Source organism: Nilaparvata lugens, chromosome 4 (genome assembly GCF_014356525.2).
Source record: "Nilaparvata lugens isolate BPH chromosome 4, ASM1435652v1, whole genome shotgun sequence".
NCBI lineage: Eukaryota > Metazoa > Arthropoda > Insecta > Hemiptera > Delphacidae > Nilaparvata > Nilaparvata lugens.
Window position 1 is genome coordinate 28,602,493 of NC_052507.1, and position 14,871 is coordinate 28,617,363.

Genomic DNA, 14,871 nt, shown 5'->3' on the forward strand with positions numbered 1-14,871 from the left:
AGTTTTTGTCCTCGGAGCACAGTTTTTGTCATCGGAGGACAGTTTTTGTCCTCGGAGGGGAGGATTTATGTCCTTGGAGGGGAGGCATATCCTCATACAAAATGTCACCGAGATCTGTAATTTCCTGAAGAAATTTCCCATGATTTTTTCGTCTAAACTACTCGATCTATGGAGTACAGGTCCGTAGGCGATTTCCCCGTTAACATCTATAACAGCGAAACAATAGCCGCAGTGAATATGACGCGCCGTTTTCTTTGTGTAACTACGAGTAATTTCATCAGAATCGGATTCATCATCATCTGTGATATTCACAACATAAGTTTCTAAATCCGCGTAAATGGTGTACTTTTTCTTCAACGTCGCGCCTAGTTTCTTGAATTTAATTGTCTCTCTGCGTTTAGGATATGAAACGCGCTGAGATTGAAACTTGGAACAAAGTTCCACATGTTTCATCAAATTTGCTTTACCATCATAATTTTTAGATTTGTCCGATGTAAATCTATGGAAACAAAAATTGCAAATGTGTACTTGACCATGATGTTTTGAAAGGTGGGAGAGAAGACGTGATAGCCCGTTTTTCCCGTTCGCGGTATTTACTAAACAGAAATGAGTTTTTCCTGCATCGCCTTTTAGCATTAAAAGATTAATTTGGTGTTTATGCGTGCGGAAAATGCTTGTACGGAAGGGGAAAAACTTTTTGTTGTCATACGCGATGACGTGAATTGCAATATCCGGATTGAGTATTTCAAATTTCTTAATATCGCGTGTCGTCACCGGGAAATTTACACCTCGCGTATTAAGTGTGTGAGCAAACTTGCTCAAATACTTTACAGTCAGGTGTGAGTCCTTTGGCTTCTGATGGAAATACGCGAGCACTGACCATAAAAAGCATTTTTCGTCAGAGAGATTTTTCACATTTATAATACATTTTTTGTTTTTCAAAAACTGGGGGTTTGAATGAAACTGGATGTGTATATAGGATTAAATTTAATCACGTTCACATCCAGTGATTCAATTTTCTTTAGCACCATCCACTCCCATGTCTTACGAAATTTTCGAAAAATGAGAGGATTTTTTTCACAGCCAAGAAAAAATGCTCATTAAAATCTTCATAGTTCTCAAGCACGTTTAGCACTATGTTGGAGTAACTATGTAGATTTATTAGAGATGAGACAGTCTCACCAACCTGCTTGTCATCCATCACCACTAATTTATACAGCAAAACATTTAATACTATAAACCACTTAACATTCCCATCATGGCGTGCCGCATGTTCCCTAATTATATCAATAACTCGACGTTTCGACCTCTCAAGCATGTTGGTGATGTCGATATCCTCAGGTTCGTCATCGAGGGTGATGCGATGGCGGACTGCGCTTGAATTCACACCACGTAGTCTGCGTTCCCTTGGCATGATTCTGAAAAACAAAAGAATAACGATCAGGATGAGATAGAGTACAACAGCATGTTTAGTTGTGAATTGACATTGATAGAAGAAGGGTGTGTGTGTGTGAAAATGATATCTCAAGATCACATAATGTTGTATGAAAGATTAAGATTATTATCTTTTGATAAAAGATGGTCGAAATCTTCTCCACATTTGTCCGCGGAAAACATGGCGAAAGAGGGATTTATATTCTCATCTGCACCAGACATTGTGCGATGTGTATTTTGTTCAATTTGTTTGGGAAATTGGGAAGAAAGTGACATACCAGCAATAGAACATGCAAGGTACAGCCCGAACTGTAGAAGGAAAGATAATATAACAATTGAAGAGGAGAATTTCGATAATAATATTCTACGAGAATATGAAGAAAGATATTTAACTTTTAATTGTGTAGAAGATTCATCCGTTCAAGGAGAGTATTTTGAAAAGCATCATCATCTACATTGTGACTTTTGTAAATCATTATGCAATAAAGCAGAGTATTTTGCGAGAAATGGTTATTTCTTACATAAAAATCCATTCTATCTGCAATGTGTCTATTGCAAATATATTATCGAAAATCCATTTGAAAAAGTAATACATTTACCGTTTTGTTTATATGAAGAGTGTGAGAAAGAAGTGCGGGGCTTGGATGTTCCGGATATACCGTATCGTAAAGATGAAGTAAAATCGCATGCATGCAGTATATTGTAGAAGGTTTTTTATCCTCCGAGGACAAAAACTGTGCTCCAAGGACAAAAACTGTCCTCGGAGGACAATTTTCCTCTCCTCCTCAGAGGATAAAATCAAAGTAAAAATGTACTTACATGTACTGGTTGATGCTGTGTGAATCTCCTCGAGTGTACAGATGTACATTGCGGCCCATGGTACAGGTGTAGATAGCAGTCTATGGTATGATTGATTCCTCTCAGGTGTAGATACCGCCTTTGACTCCTTTCAGATTGATTCCTCTCAGCTGTCTTGTCTCGACAAGAGCTCAACTGGTTATGAGGTTCGGAACTCGAGTTGATAGGTGAGAAAATGCTGTGAAAACAATGAAATATTTAATAACTGAACTGAAATCATTCGAGAATGCTATTCCTCTATCTTGAAATGTTGTGAAATATTTAATAATATTAGAAATCAATCGAGAATGCTATTCCTCTATGTTGAAATGCCGTGAAATATTTAATAATATTAGAAATCATTCGAGAATGTTTAAGTGAGTTGGCATGGGGGATTTCAGCTTCTAGCAGGTGTTTTCACCCTCTCATGCTGAGTTCTAGACGAGATTTTTTTTTTTCGTCTTCTAACACATGGATGCTATTTGAAAAATGATCAAGTGTCAGTTTTTGTAATAGGAGAGAGAATACTTACAAACCGATAATGATGTGGGAGCACGTGTTGTTGGAGAGAAATTTGAATTTTTTTCGTCTTGTAGCACACTTTGCTCTCGCTTGCACGAGGGTGGAACAGAGAGAGAAACGTATGCTATATAAACAGAAGTGATGAGAGGAAAATTATCATTTACATCTGAGCCAGCTTCATGATGACTTCTCCATCAACATCTTCTCCATCATACATCCTGCCGGATAGCCCGCCGCAGCGCATGCTCAACTATTGGCAGCAGCAGAAAGCTCGCAGCTCGGCTGCCACCTCCGCTGCCACGGCTGCCGCCTCCGCTGTCTCCCCAGCCTCCTCCTCCGCCTCACCCCTGAAGAGACAGGAAATCTATGTTCAACGAGAGAGGGGTGAGGAGATTGTGATTCCGGACAGTCCTCTGCCACAATCTACACCGGCTACCTGGGCGCCGCGGCGTGCGGTGCTGACAATGCTGAGCAACAACATCAAGCAGAAGCAGGGGAAGAGGAGGTTGGTGTTTGACGAGCCTGAGGTTAGCGGGGATGAGGAGGAGCAGTCAATCTGCTCACAAACAAAGGTTAGTTTCAACAAATATTATTAACTTGTGTATGCACAGATTTTTTCTGTGATTGATTGTTAAAAAAATCTGTGCACATATGAGTCTTTGATTATTTGATATGAATATTATTTGATATGAATATTATTTGAACTGATTAGAATGCAAGCAAATATTATTGAACCGCTTAGAAATGGAATTATGTTTAAAGTAATAATCATGCAACAATGTTAGCAATATTTCCTTGAACTGATTAGAAATGGTATTATGAGATATTATTGTTTAAAGTAATCGATCATGCATAAATGATACCAATATTATTTGAACTGCTTGGAATGCAAAGGAAATATTATTTGATATGAATATTATTTGATATGAATATTATTTGAACTGATTAGAATGCAAGCAAATATTATTTGAACCGCTTAGAAATGGAATTATTGTTTAAAGTAATCAATCATGCAACAATGTTAGCAATATTTCCTTGAACTGATTAGAAATTGTATTATGAGATATTATTGTTAAAGTAATCGATCATGCATAAATGTTACCAATATTATTTGAACTGCTTGGAATGCAAAGGAAATATTATTTGAACCGAATAGAAATTGATGCTAAGGAAATATTATTTGAAATGATTAGAATGCAAAGGAAATATTATTTGAACTGCTTAGAAATGGAATTATTGTTTAAAGTAATCAATCATGCAACAATGTTAGCAATATTTCCTTGAACTGATTAGAAATGGTATTATGAGATATTATTGTTTAAAGTAATCGATCATGCATAAATGTTACCAATATTATTTGAAGTGATTAGAATGTAAAGGAAATATTATTTGAACTGATTGGAAATTATTGTTTAAAGTAATCGATCATGCATAAATGTTACCATTATTATTTGAACTGCTTAGAAATTATTGTTTAAAGTAATCGATCATGCAACAATGTTATTTCAATAACTGATATTACTCACTTTATGCAGAGAATGTCAATTCGATGATGTCGAGTTGAGATTATGACAATAATCTGATGTAGAGATCAATAATCTATTGATCAAGTTCTCTAGTATGATGATAATCTGAAACAAATAAGACACTAATCAAATATTTTTCAACAGAAACGAGCTGGAATGGACGAGAGCTCATCCATGGTGCCGCTGATGAAGGAGGTGCGACGAAGGGAGGAGGAGGAGGAGGAGGAGGAGGAGGAGGAGGACGAGATGGAGTTTGTATCAATTGTAAATGCACCAACGCCCAAACCATGGATCCCACTGAGGGAGTTAAAGGAGCGCACTCCCTACCCCATAGTTGGTGCAAGGGAACAGACAAATATTCACGGATGACGAGTAATTTTAAAAATTACCAATGTAGGAAGCAAATCTACGAGTGAGGTGTATTTACCGCAAAGATTTGCTTCCTGCATTAGCTCAGAGAAAATACACCAATTTAATCTCAAGTGTAAAAATTTTTTGATGCTGGTAACACATAGGTCGCCAAATTGGTCTGATATAAAAATTGTTAAGCAATAACAATTTTTATATCTGTATACAATTCGTCGACCTATGTGTTACGAATTGTATAGATGTATGTGTGAATAGATAAATAAAATGTAATATTGTTTCTATAAAAATTGTTTTCAATTCTTACCTGTTGTTGTTGTTGTTGTTGATAAGTTCGTAATGAATAGTAGAAACACGCAGAAGAAGAAATGGTTCACCTGCTCTGTTGTGAATGATATTTAAATAAGGTGACTGAGTCTTTTATAGTTTGTTGTGAGCATGCTCAGTAGTCTTTACCGCTACACACACACACACACACACACACACACACACACACACACACACACACACACACACACACACACCACACACACACACAGCTGTACAGCCAAGAGGCAGCGGCTTCTGCTCGCTCCCTCCTACATCTGTTTTGGCACGTGTTCCTGCAGATGTGGGTGGGCGCACAATGCCAGCATCATTTCCCCCTTTTTCAAATCGCATTCACCTTTCAGATTATTTGCTATTTGAAATAATATTCTTATCATTCAAGCAATGTTATAAGCACATAGCGTATGAATTCATTTCCAACTCGATTGAAAATTAAACCAATTCAATTCAATTCAAGTTGGTGTATTGATTAATTAACCTCAGTTAATGTTCAACCATTGAGTTGAAAGGTAATGAAAAATGGTATGTAGGAGAAAAAAGCAGAGTTCGAGGAAACGGGGTAAAGGAATCTTGAGTTCAGCGGCAAGAGTTTTTAAAGGTGTGTCAGGTTTGGCAGGTAATGTGACATCAACTATTTTAAATAAGGTAATTGATAACCTGGGAGAGGAATATCATATTCCGGGATACGAGTATTGTGGCCCAGGAACAAAGGTTAATGAAAGGTTAAAGAGAGGTGATCAAGGTATAAATTCATTAGATAGAGCTTGCAAGATACATGATATAGCGTATACTCAAAATAGCGATAATAAAACTCGAGCGGTAGCTGACAGAGCTCTAGCAAACGCTGCATGGGACATTTTCAAAAATCCTCAAACACCCCTTGCTGAGAAAGCACTTAGCTATCTTGTTACAAACGTCATGAAAGCTAAAGCGGCGTTTGGTGGGTCTTTGAGAAAGAAGAAGAAGAAGAAGAATGAGAGGAGAAGTTATAGTAACGATATTAGACGCAAAGCTATAGCTCAGTTGAAAAAGCATATTGCAGGAAAAGGGTATTTTTTGAAGCCTTTTCCTAGTATTAGTGGAGGGAGAGTTCCACCCCTACCCCCATCATCATATGGAGTGAGTTTATTCCCTCAAGTTAAGAAACGTAGAACAACAAAGAAGAGTAGGAAGAAGACAAAGAAGAAGAAGGTATGAATATTGAAGGAGAATTGAGTAATTATGATTTGATTGATTGGTCGAAATTATTACAGATTCAGCTAAGAGGAATATATATGCTAGATGCATTACCCAAAAAAATTCTAAAAAACGAGAATGCCATTGTGAATTTAGCAAGGGAAAGCGAGGATGGCACACATTGGGTAGCATATAAGAAAGTTGGCTCTAATGTTTGGTATTTTGATCCAATTGGAAATTTACAACCTCCATACGAATTGGACAAATATTGGAAAAAAGAAAATGGAGTAAATATATTTTATAATGTAGAGCATATGCAACCATTAAATAGCGATTTTTGTGGTCATCTTACATTATTGTTTCTTGCAAATCAGTTGTAATTAAGTGTTTGTGCTGAACACACAAGATGGTTGTTATTACATTAAGATCTAACACGAGTAACCTCTATGAACATTTACAAGAAATTATAGAATTGGATAAAAATCGTGAATGGGAAATTGGATTGATTAATTTTTCTAGTTACAATAGTATTGCAAACATAACAAAGGAACAAATTCCAGCTTCAAATATGGCGATAGATTAATCGAGTTGGATACTGGTGCATATGAAGTTGAGGATATTATAAAATCTTTAAAGAATAAATTGAATATTGATGGGAAGAAGAATAAACTTATTATACGTGCAAACGCAAATACTATGAAGATTGAAATTCATTCTGATAAACCCATTGATTTAACACGTTCTGATTCGATTGCTAAGATACTTGGTTTTGATAATGTTGTTTTGCAGGCAAATAAATGGCATTATTCCAAACATTTGGTTAACATAACAAGCGTTGACAGTATTGTAGTTGAGTGTAATTTAGCATGTGGCAGTTACTCTGACGGAAAACAAAAACATATAATCTACGAATTTTTACCAAAGGTTCCTAGCGGTTATTTAATAAACGAAGTACCATCACCGATTATTTATGTACCTTTGAATACGCATCGAATTCAAACTATTAATGTAAAGGTAACGGACCAGAACGGATCGTTTATTGATTTCCGTGGAGATACAATTACAATTAGGTTGCACATACGTGAAAAGTAATGGGTTATCTTATTTTCAACCCACGTTCGAATACGTGCATGCACAATCAAGTCATTAGAGAAAGGAACGCGATAGCGTCAACACCTAAAAACAAACGTGCTTTGTCGGCTAAAAGCGCGAGAATATTAGAAAAGTTGGGTTTTATAGTTGATTGGCGAAATGTCAGGAGGTCCCGCAGCAATTAGTGAAATTCTGGATGTGGAGACAGACCTTCAGTTTTATAATGATATTACTAAATTCCAATTTCACACTCATACAGTTTATTTGGGACAGGAAATAAAAAACTCTGACGAGGCACGTATTGGCATAAATTCTTTAGATGTCTATTCTTTACCTTGTAAATCATTCATATTGATTGAGGGAACAGTTAACTGTACAAAACCGGGAACAGAACCGGGCGATGCACTAGTTGCAGCAGACTATAAATTAAGCAGTAACGTAATCGGCAACCTTTTTGACGAAATACGATATGAATTAGCAGGTCAGCAAATTTCTAAATCAAGATTGATTGGATTAACATCCACAATTAAAGCTATTCTAGTGAAGAATACTCTCGATAAAAACACATATCACTTGGCTGGTTTTGACAGAGCAGGATATGAGCTAACGGATAATAAATTCACTTTCTGTGTACCACTGAAATTAATCCTCCCGTTTTTTGAAGATTTTCAAAGAATAATTTTAAATTTGAAACAGGAACTCGTCTTATTGAGGTCACCGACAGATCTAAATTGTGTTGAGTCTACAAGTGGAACAAGCGTTAGTGTGAAAATTACAAAACTACAATGGAGAATGCCCTACATAACTTTAGAAGATCATGTAAGACTGAAATTTTTGAGACTGCTCGATGCTGACACTCCACTGAAATTAGGTTTCCGGCATTGGGAAATTTGTGAATTACCAAATTTGCAAAATTCACTTAACCATTCTTGGCCAGTTCGTACCACATCGAGTTTTGATAGTCCAAAATATGTTATAATTGCATTTCAAACTGATCGTAAGAATAAAATTAAAAAATCAATATCTAATTTCGATAGCTGTGGTATTTACAATGTTAAAGTATATTTGAACAGCGAGTATTATCCATATGAAAATCTGCTAGGTAAGAAGGAGGTATTATACCGCATGTTCCTGGATTTCGCGCCCTCGTATTATAATCATTCAATCAATAGCGAACTTGGAACAGAAATTGACTTTAAAACATTTTGTGAATCAACACCGCTGATTGTTGTAGATTGTTCACACCAACCAAGTCATTTGAAATCATCGACAGATGTTCGTATTGAAATGGAATTTAATAGTGCAGTACCTGCAAATACTTCCGTGTATTGTGTTTTAATTAGCGATCGTGTGATGGAGTACACACCTCTCACGAGCATGGTGAAAGAAGTTCAGTAATTTTATTGATAGAGCGCACCGCCTATATAAGGTGTGCATTCTGCTCAATTTAGTTCATTATCAGTTTCACCTTTGAACAGACAACATGTCCTATTCTTTGTGTTCTGATATTTTGGACAAGCCTCAAACTCGCTCTATTGGTATTCAGTGCGATCTTGATAGTTTCTATTATGAACCAAGCTGCGGTACACCGATCCAGAAGCCGCTCTGCAGGTGGAGGAGGAGAAACGAGAAGATGAGGGGAGGGAGAAAGACGAAGGATTCGAGGAGCCCGCCGCCGAAGATAAAGAAGTGGACAAGCAGGTGCCTACGAAAATTGCTATGGTTGATCTTCACTGGTTTAAACAAGATTGTAATCAAATTATTGTGAAAGAACTTGCCATAATTGATCAGTTTAATAATTATATTGTGTTCTATTTCAAATCACCATTTGCAAAGACAGAATTGAGTGCAAAATTGTATAACGATGTAACATGGTTAGAACGTCACTATCATAAAATAAAATGGGAAGATGGAGATTTAGAATACAGTGACTCATTAATACGTGATTACCTTGCAGGTTATGAGAAAATTTTCACAAAAGGAACTGAGAAAGCAAAGTTTTTAAGAAGATTGCATAGCAACGTTCAATGTATACCAGAGGATTTTCCAAAACCTGATTTCAGCTTTTTCACTAGTTCATGGTGTTATGCTGTGTGTAACATTCATAAAAATAGACCACATTCTCGCTGTGCTTTATTCTCAACATTATAATTCTTTGTTGTTTAAAAATATGTATCAAACAAATAATTTCTTGTGCAAAAACAATCGAATGCAAAGTATGAAAATGGCTCCGATGTACACGAATTCACAGAAAAGAAACTTTGCTCGTTATGGATTCTTCTACAATGGAAAGGATTTACAGTGTGTTTATTGCTTACATGCATTGAGACTGCATAAAGCACGTACATGTTGTCTCTCATCAATTAATGAAGAAAGACCACTTAATTACTCTATAATAGTTCCTGCATACACTTAGTTTTCTTCATTCGCTCAACAACATGGATCTGAGAAAGTGGTTGGCTGCTGACAACGAATTGGAAGTGAGGTTAAAAAACTGTATTGATTGGTACGATGAGTGTGAAAGTGCAATTAGGAAATCAACTCCTGAAAATTATAGTTTGGCGAAACAATTGAAAGACATTTTTCTAAGCACGGTTAATTTAAATGACATAAGAGACTATCTATGTTATTATCGTCCTTATAATTTGTGTATAGATAAGCTAATTAAAATTGAAGATGAAATTATGAATAGTTGTGCTGCTGAAATGTGTAAATAAACGTTTTCTGCCTTCAAATGATTTTTCATTCCAATATCCCATTCACGATTTTTAGTTTAGTTGCTGCTTAGAGCTAGACCTGACAACACGTGTGGGGTGATCTTTTTTATACAGACACGAGCCCCTATAACACGTGCATCTCATCAATTTAGAAAGAGAGATATATCTTTCTCTATTCCCCTCATTCGACACATGTCAAACATCTGGGACATGCAGTGTTATGGTTTTTCAAAATTCAAAAAATTAACTCGTCTCTTGATGTCAATTTCATTTAACGAATTTGATTCAATTGCGAAGAATATTAAATTTTCAACAGGATGTCAAGATGTTGATTTACCGTTAACAAAAACAGAAAATGTACACTTTTCGATTTTATCTGAGATTTTTGAACTGCTCAATATTCTAGACAGCGGTCATCTACATTATGATTGTACAAATGATTCAGCATTATCTGTTGTTAAAAATCCGATGAACTTTGGAAATGCTTGTACGATATTGCAGATAAAAAATGTAAAAGAACTTAGATCATTGTAGAGATTCACTAGTATAGCATTAGATGTGAGAGAGAGAGAGAGAATTTCTCAATTCAATTAGATGTAGAGAGAGTCATTGACCTCACTCTGGATTCACTAGTATAGCATTAGATGTAGAAATATGGATTCACTTTAATTTGACAGTAGAGAATTTTTCCCCCTCAAAGAGATTTTTTTCCCTCATCTAGCATTCACTTCAATTTGTCAGTATAGCATTAGAAATATGGATTCACTTTAATCTGTCACCAAGGGAATTTTTCCCTCTCAAAGAGATTTTTTCCCTCATCCAGCATTCACTTTAATTTGTCAGTATAGCATTAGATGTAGAAATATGGATTCACTTTAATCTGTCAGTATAGATGTAGTAATATGGATTCACTTTAATTTGACAGTAGAGAATTTGAGAATGGATTCACTTTAATTTGACAGTAGAGAATTTTTCCCTCTCAAAGAGATTTTTTCCCTCATCTAGCATTCACTTTAATTTGTCAGTATAGCATTAGATGTAGAAATATGGATTCACTTTAATCTGTCAGTATAGAGAGGGAATTTTTCCTCCTAAAAGGGAATTTTTTTCCTGGGCAAGGGGAAGGGGAGAGATAGAGAGAGATATCTCTTTTCAACCCCCTCACCACCACTGGGCAAGGGGAAGGGGAGAGAGAGAGAAAGATATATCTCTCTCTTTTCAACCCCCTCACCTCCACTGGGCAAGGGGAAGGGGAGAGAGAGAGAGAAAGATATATCTCTCTTTTTTTCAACCCCCTCACCACCACTGGACAAGGGGAAGGGGAGAGAAAGAGAGAGAGAGAAAGATATATCTCTCTCTTTTCAACCCCCTCACTCAACTGGGTAAGGGGAAGAGGAAATCTATTTTTAGAACACCCCCCACCTGCCAGGCGGGGGGAAGGGGTGGCAGGATGGACGAGGGGGGAGTGGGGGGAGGGGGTTTTGGAGCAAAAAAGTGGCTTCAAAGTATCAGAATTCATCTACTGAAATAATAATAATAAAGTCCAAATAATACATAATGATCAAATTTCTTGATAATACACAAGTTAAATTAAACAACCTGAGTAGAAAAAAGTCGAAAAAGAGTATCCAATGACTAAATTACAAAATATACAACTTACTATGGCACTAACCAAACATGCGTAAGCAGGAAATATCCATGTTATGATATTTCAATTCTCAAATTAAATTGGATTAATTCTTTCTTTTTCATAAGTATATAGGCCTATTACCTTTGAGTGGAAATGATCTAGATGAGAACGAAACAGCACTAACTTGACCTTAATTACAAACATTGACAACTATTGGGATGATGTATAATAATAATAACAACAATAATAATGGGGGTTTATTAGTATTTTAATATCAAACCAAACTTTTAAATTATTGAAATAACTCAGTAATTAAACTCTTGAAATGATTGCCACCTATAGCGCCAAGCATCTCTACAAAATAATGCCAGCTTTACCCAATCCTTGCCATTCAAAAAATCAATAAATGCTTCCTGGTTAAGCTCAATAGCTCCCAAATATCTACATCTCCACTCTGATAGAATGAGGCATACTGCTAGGAAATGGAAAATATCCTCGTTATCCCCTCTGTTACATAATGAACAGCACATGTCTCTATTTTCCAACCACGGCTTGTGGTTCAAATCTATCAATCCACATCTTGCCTTCATTACCCATTTTATAAGCACATGGCTACTCAGCTCCTTTATATAGCTCGCAGATCCTAGACCCAATTTCAGTGCTCTGTAATGAATATGAAAATTTGCCGCTGTTGCACCTCTCAAAAGATCCTCCCTGAAATTCTCTCTCACCCCATCCAACAATTTCAACATTTCACTCTTCCAGTTACCCATATTCTGAGCGGAAAAATCCAAATTAACATTGCACTCTGTTGCCATTTGTATCCATGCCTTGTACCAAAAACATTTCTTCCTTATTACCTCCACAGCCATAATCTTTGGTAATCTATCATTTTCCATTTTCAAAACTTTATTGATGTATTGAAATTGAAAATGAAGCTTCAATGTAAACTCGAAAATAAGCCTTTCATCTGTTTCAAGAAACAACATGTAATTTGGTGTGTTATTTGGCAAAGCGAACAATCTTTTAATATACAATCGTTTTAGTTTCTCAATGCTATCAAATTTCTGAAACCCCCACACTTGTGCCATGTAACAGATTATTGCTCTACTACATGCATTAAATAATACCGATTTAGCTTCAAGATTGATTTTATTGTCATTTATCACTCTGTTCCAACCAACATTCAAACTCAATTTTGCAATCTGTATCCTCTCCTTCATGTGCTGCTTGTTCCACTTCATTGCCTCCAAAAAACCAGCGCTCATTTCTACCCATTCTTCCACCGTTTCTGAAAACTAAAATTTTTTATTTTTCCAGGTTGACAGTTAGATTCCACTGCTTGCAATACTGTTTCATATTATTTATCATCCTTTGTAAGCTAAGAGGAGAGTCTGACAAGAGTACAATATCATTAGCGTACATTAGTACCCTAATTCGTTTGTTTGCCACTAGTATGCCTCCCTCTAGAGCATCATCTGAATCATTCAAAAAGATTGAGAATAATAACGGGCTGATCACGCATCCCTGCCTTAAGCCCATCTCTGTATCAAAGCTCTTTGTCAGGCCATCTTTAAACCATACACTAGCAATTGTTTCACTATTCAAAGCTTTTAGTATATTAATCATTTTTGTGGATAAACCTAGGCAGGATAACTTGTAGAAGAGAGCGCTTCTATCAATAGAGTCAAACGCGGCTTGGTAATTGACGAAGAAACAGTAAACTTTATTTTTTCTAATCTGCAATTTTAATTGAAAGAGTAAAAATAGATGAAAGAGTAAAAATATTATCAATAGTTGAATAACCTTTTCTGAAGGCCGGCCTGATATTCATTGAGAATATTTCTGTCCTTGACCCATTTATCAATTCGTTTTAACAAACATCCACAAAACAGTTTTGCAATAACGTCCATAAGTCTTATACCTCTAAAGCTCTCTACATTTTCTCTCTCTCCTTTCTTGTAGAGTGGTAACACGATCGATAACTTGAAACTGTCTGGCACGTCACCCGAGTTGAAAATTCTATCAAATAGAATTTTATAATCTTATCAATTAGACTCGACGGAGCATTTTTGTAGAATTCATAGGAAATGCGATCCACTCCTGGTGCTTTATTATTTTTAGCTTCCTTTATAACTAACAACAACTCTCTCATTTCAAAATTCCTATCCATCTCTAAGTTCTCCACTATAGGGACTGCATACAGTACTGGATTACTTATCAATTGAGGATTCTATAATTTGAAAAAGTAATTCACCCAATCTTGAGCATTTATAGAATTTGAAACAAATTTAGTCCAGGTAGAATTATGCTTTTTAATATTTCAAAGGTGGAAAAATAGGTTAGGATTTTGCTTTGAAATCGCAATATGCTGGAAGGGATTAGAGGTTTTTACAAATAGTTATGTTTATTGATGTTGAATGTTGAATAGTTATGTTTATTGAATGTAAAAGGGGTGGTTGGGGGTTCGGTTTTTGTTTTGAAATGACAATATGCTGACTTAGTTATAGTGTTATAATTATATTTTTCAAAAGTACTCTTTCTTCCATTAAATAAAATGATAATATATTGATTATTATATTGAATCTAATGATAAATCATCATTGGATAATAATATCTTCATCACATAGAATGACGATTGGCTCCAGTTACAGTGCTCGGTAACCATCATCACAAAGAACGTTACATTCAAAGAACTGACTGAATGGAACGGGAAAAACCCGTTGCTAAAGCATGCGCGATACGGTCCTGTCTGTGACAGAGAGTGGTTTGTGTGGTATTTATTTAACTTACATTGTTGTTATTCAATGCATTGTTGTTAGCTTTGTTGTGACGTCAAGGTGGGCGGATTTGGAAGTTAGATGTTGGCTTCAGAGGCTAGGCTTCCCAGCGTGTCTATTCAATAAATGGTCTAAGGATGAATCCAACATTTACTGCCATATCTCCAAATCGTGACGTCAGCATCAGATAGAAAACTTTTCTGTAGAGTTTGTTTACATTGTTTTCCATAGTAGATTGTGTCTATTTCAGCGGGAGCGTAGCTGGAGTTCACCATTTTAATGAATAATAATTTACATCCATCTGAAATAGACACAATCTGAAGTTTTCTATCCGATGATGACGTCACGATTTGGAGATGAGGCAGTAGATGTTGGCTTCAGAGGCTAGACTTCCTAGCGTGTCTATTCTATAACTGGTCTAAGACTGAACTAAATGATGTGGTAACACTGATGTAAATACCGGG

At 36.0% G+C, this 14,871-nt stretch overlaps 1 protein-coding gene across 1 annotated transcript; it reads left to right on the top strand.

The window, feature by feature from the left end:
• Nucleotides 1-2,975: 2,975 nt before the first annotated feature.
• LOC120350832 (protein rpi-1-like) lies at nt 2,976-4,835 on the top strand. The gene is made up of 2 exons (XM_039425729.1): nt 2,976-3,365; nt 4,464-4,835. The coding sequence occupies exons 1-2, from the start codon at nt 2,976-2,978 to the stop codon at nt 4,686-4,688; spliced, it is 615 nt and encodes a 204-aa protein (XP_039281663.1). The 3' UTR covers nt 4,689-4,835.
• Nucleotides 4,836-14,871: the final 10,036 nt, after the last annotated feature.

Excerpts from the sequence above, each read along its gene's own strand:
- LOC120350832 (XM_039425729.1), top strand. The coding sequence starts at position 2,976 with ATGACTTCTCCATCAACATCTTCTCCATCATACATCCTGCCGGATAGC. Across the intron at positions 3,366-4,463 it reads CAATCTGCTCACAAACAAAG|AAACGAGCTGGAATGGACGA; the intron begins GTTAGTTTCAAC and ends ATTTTTCAACAG.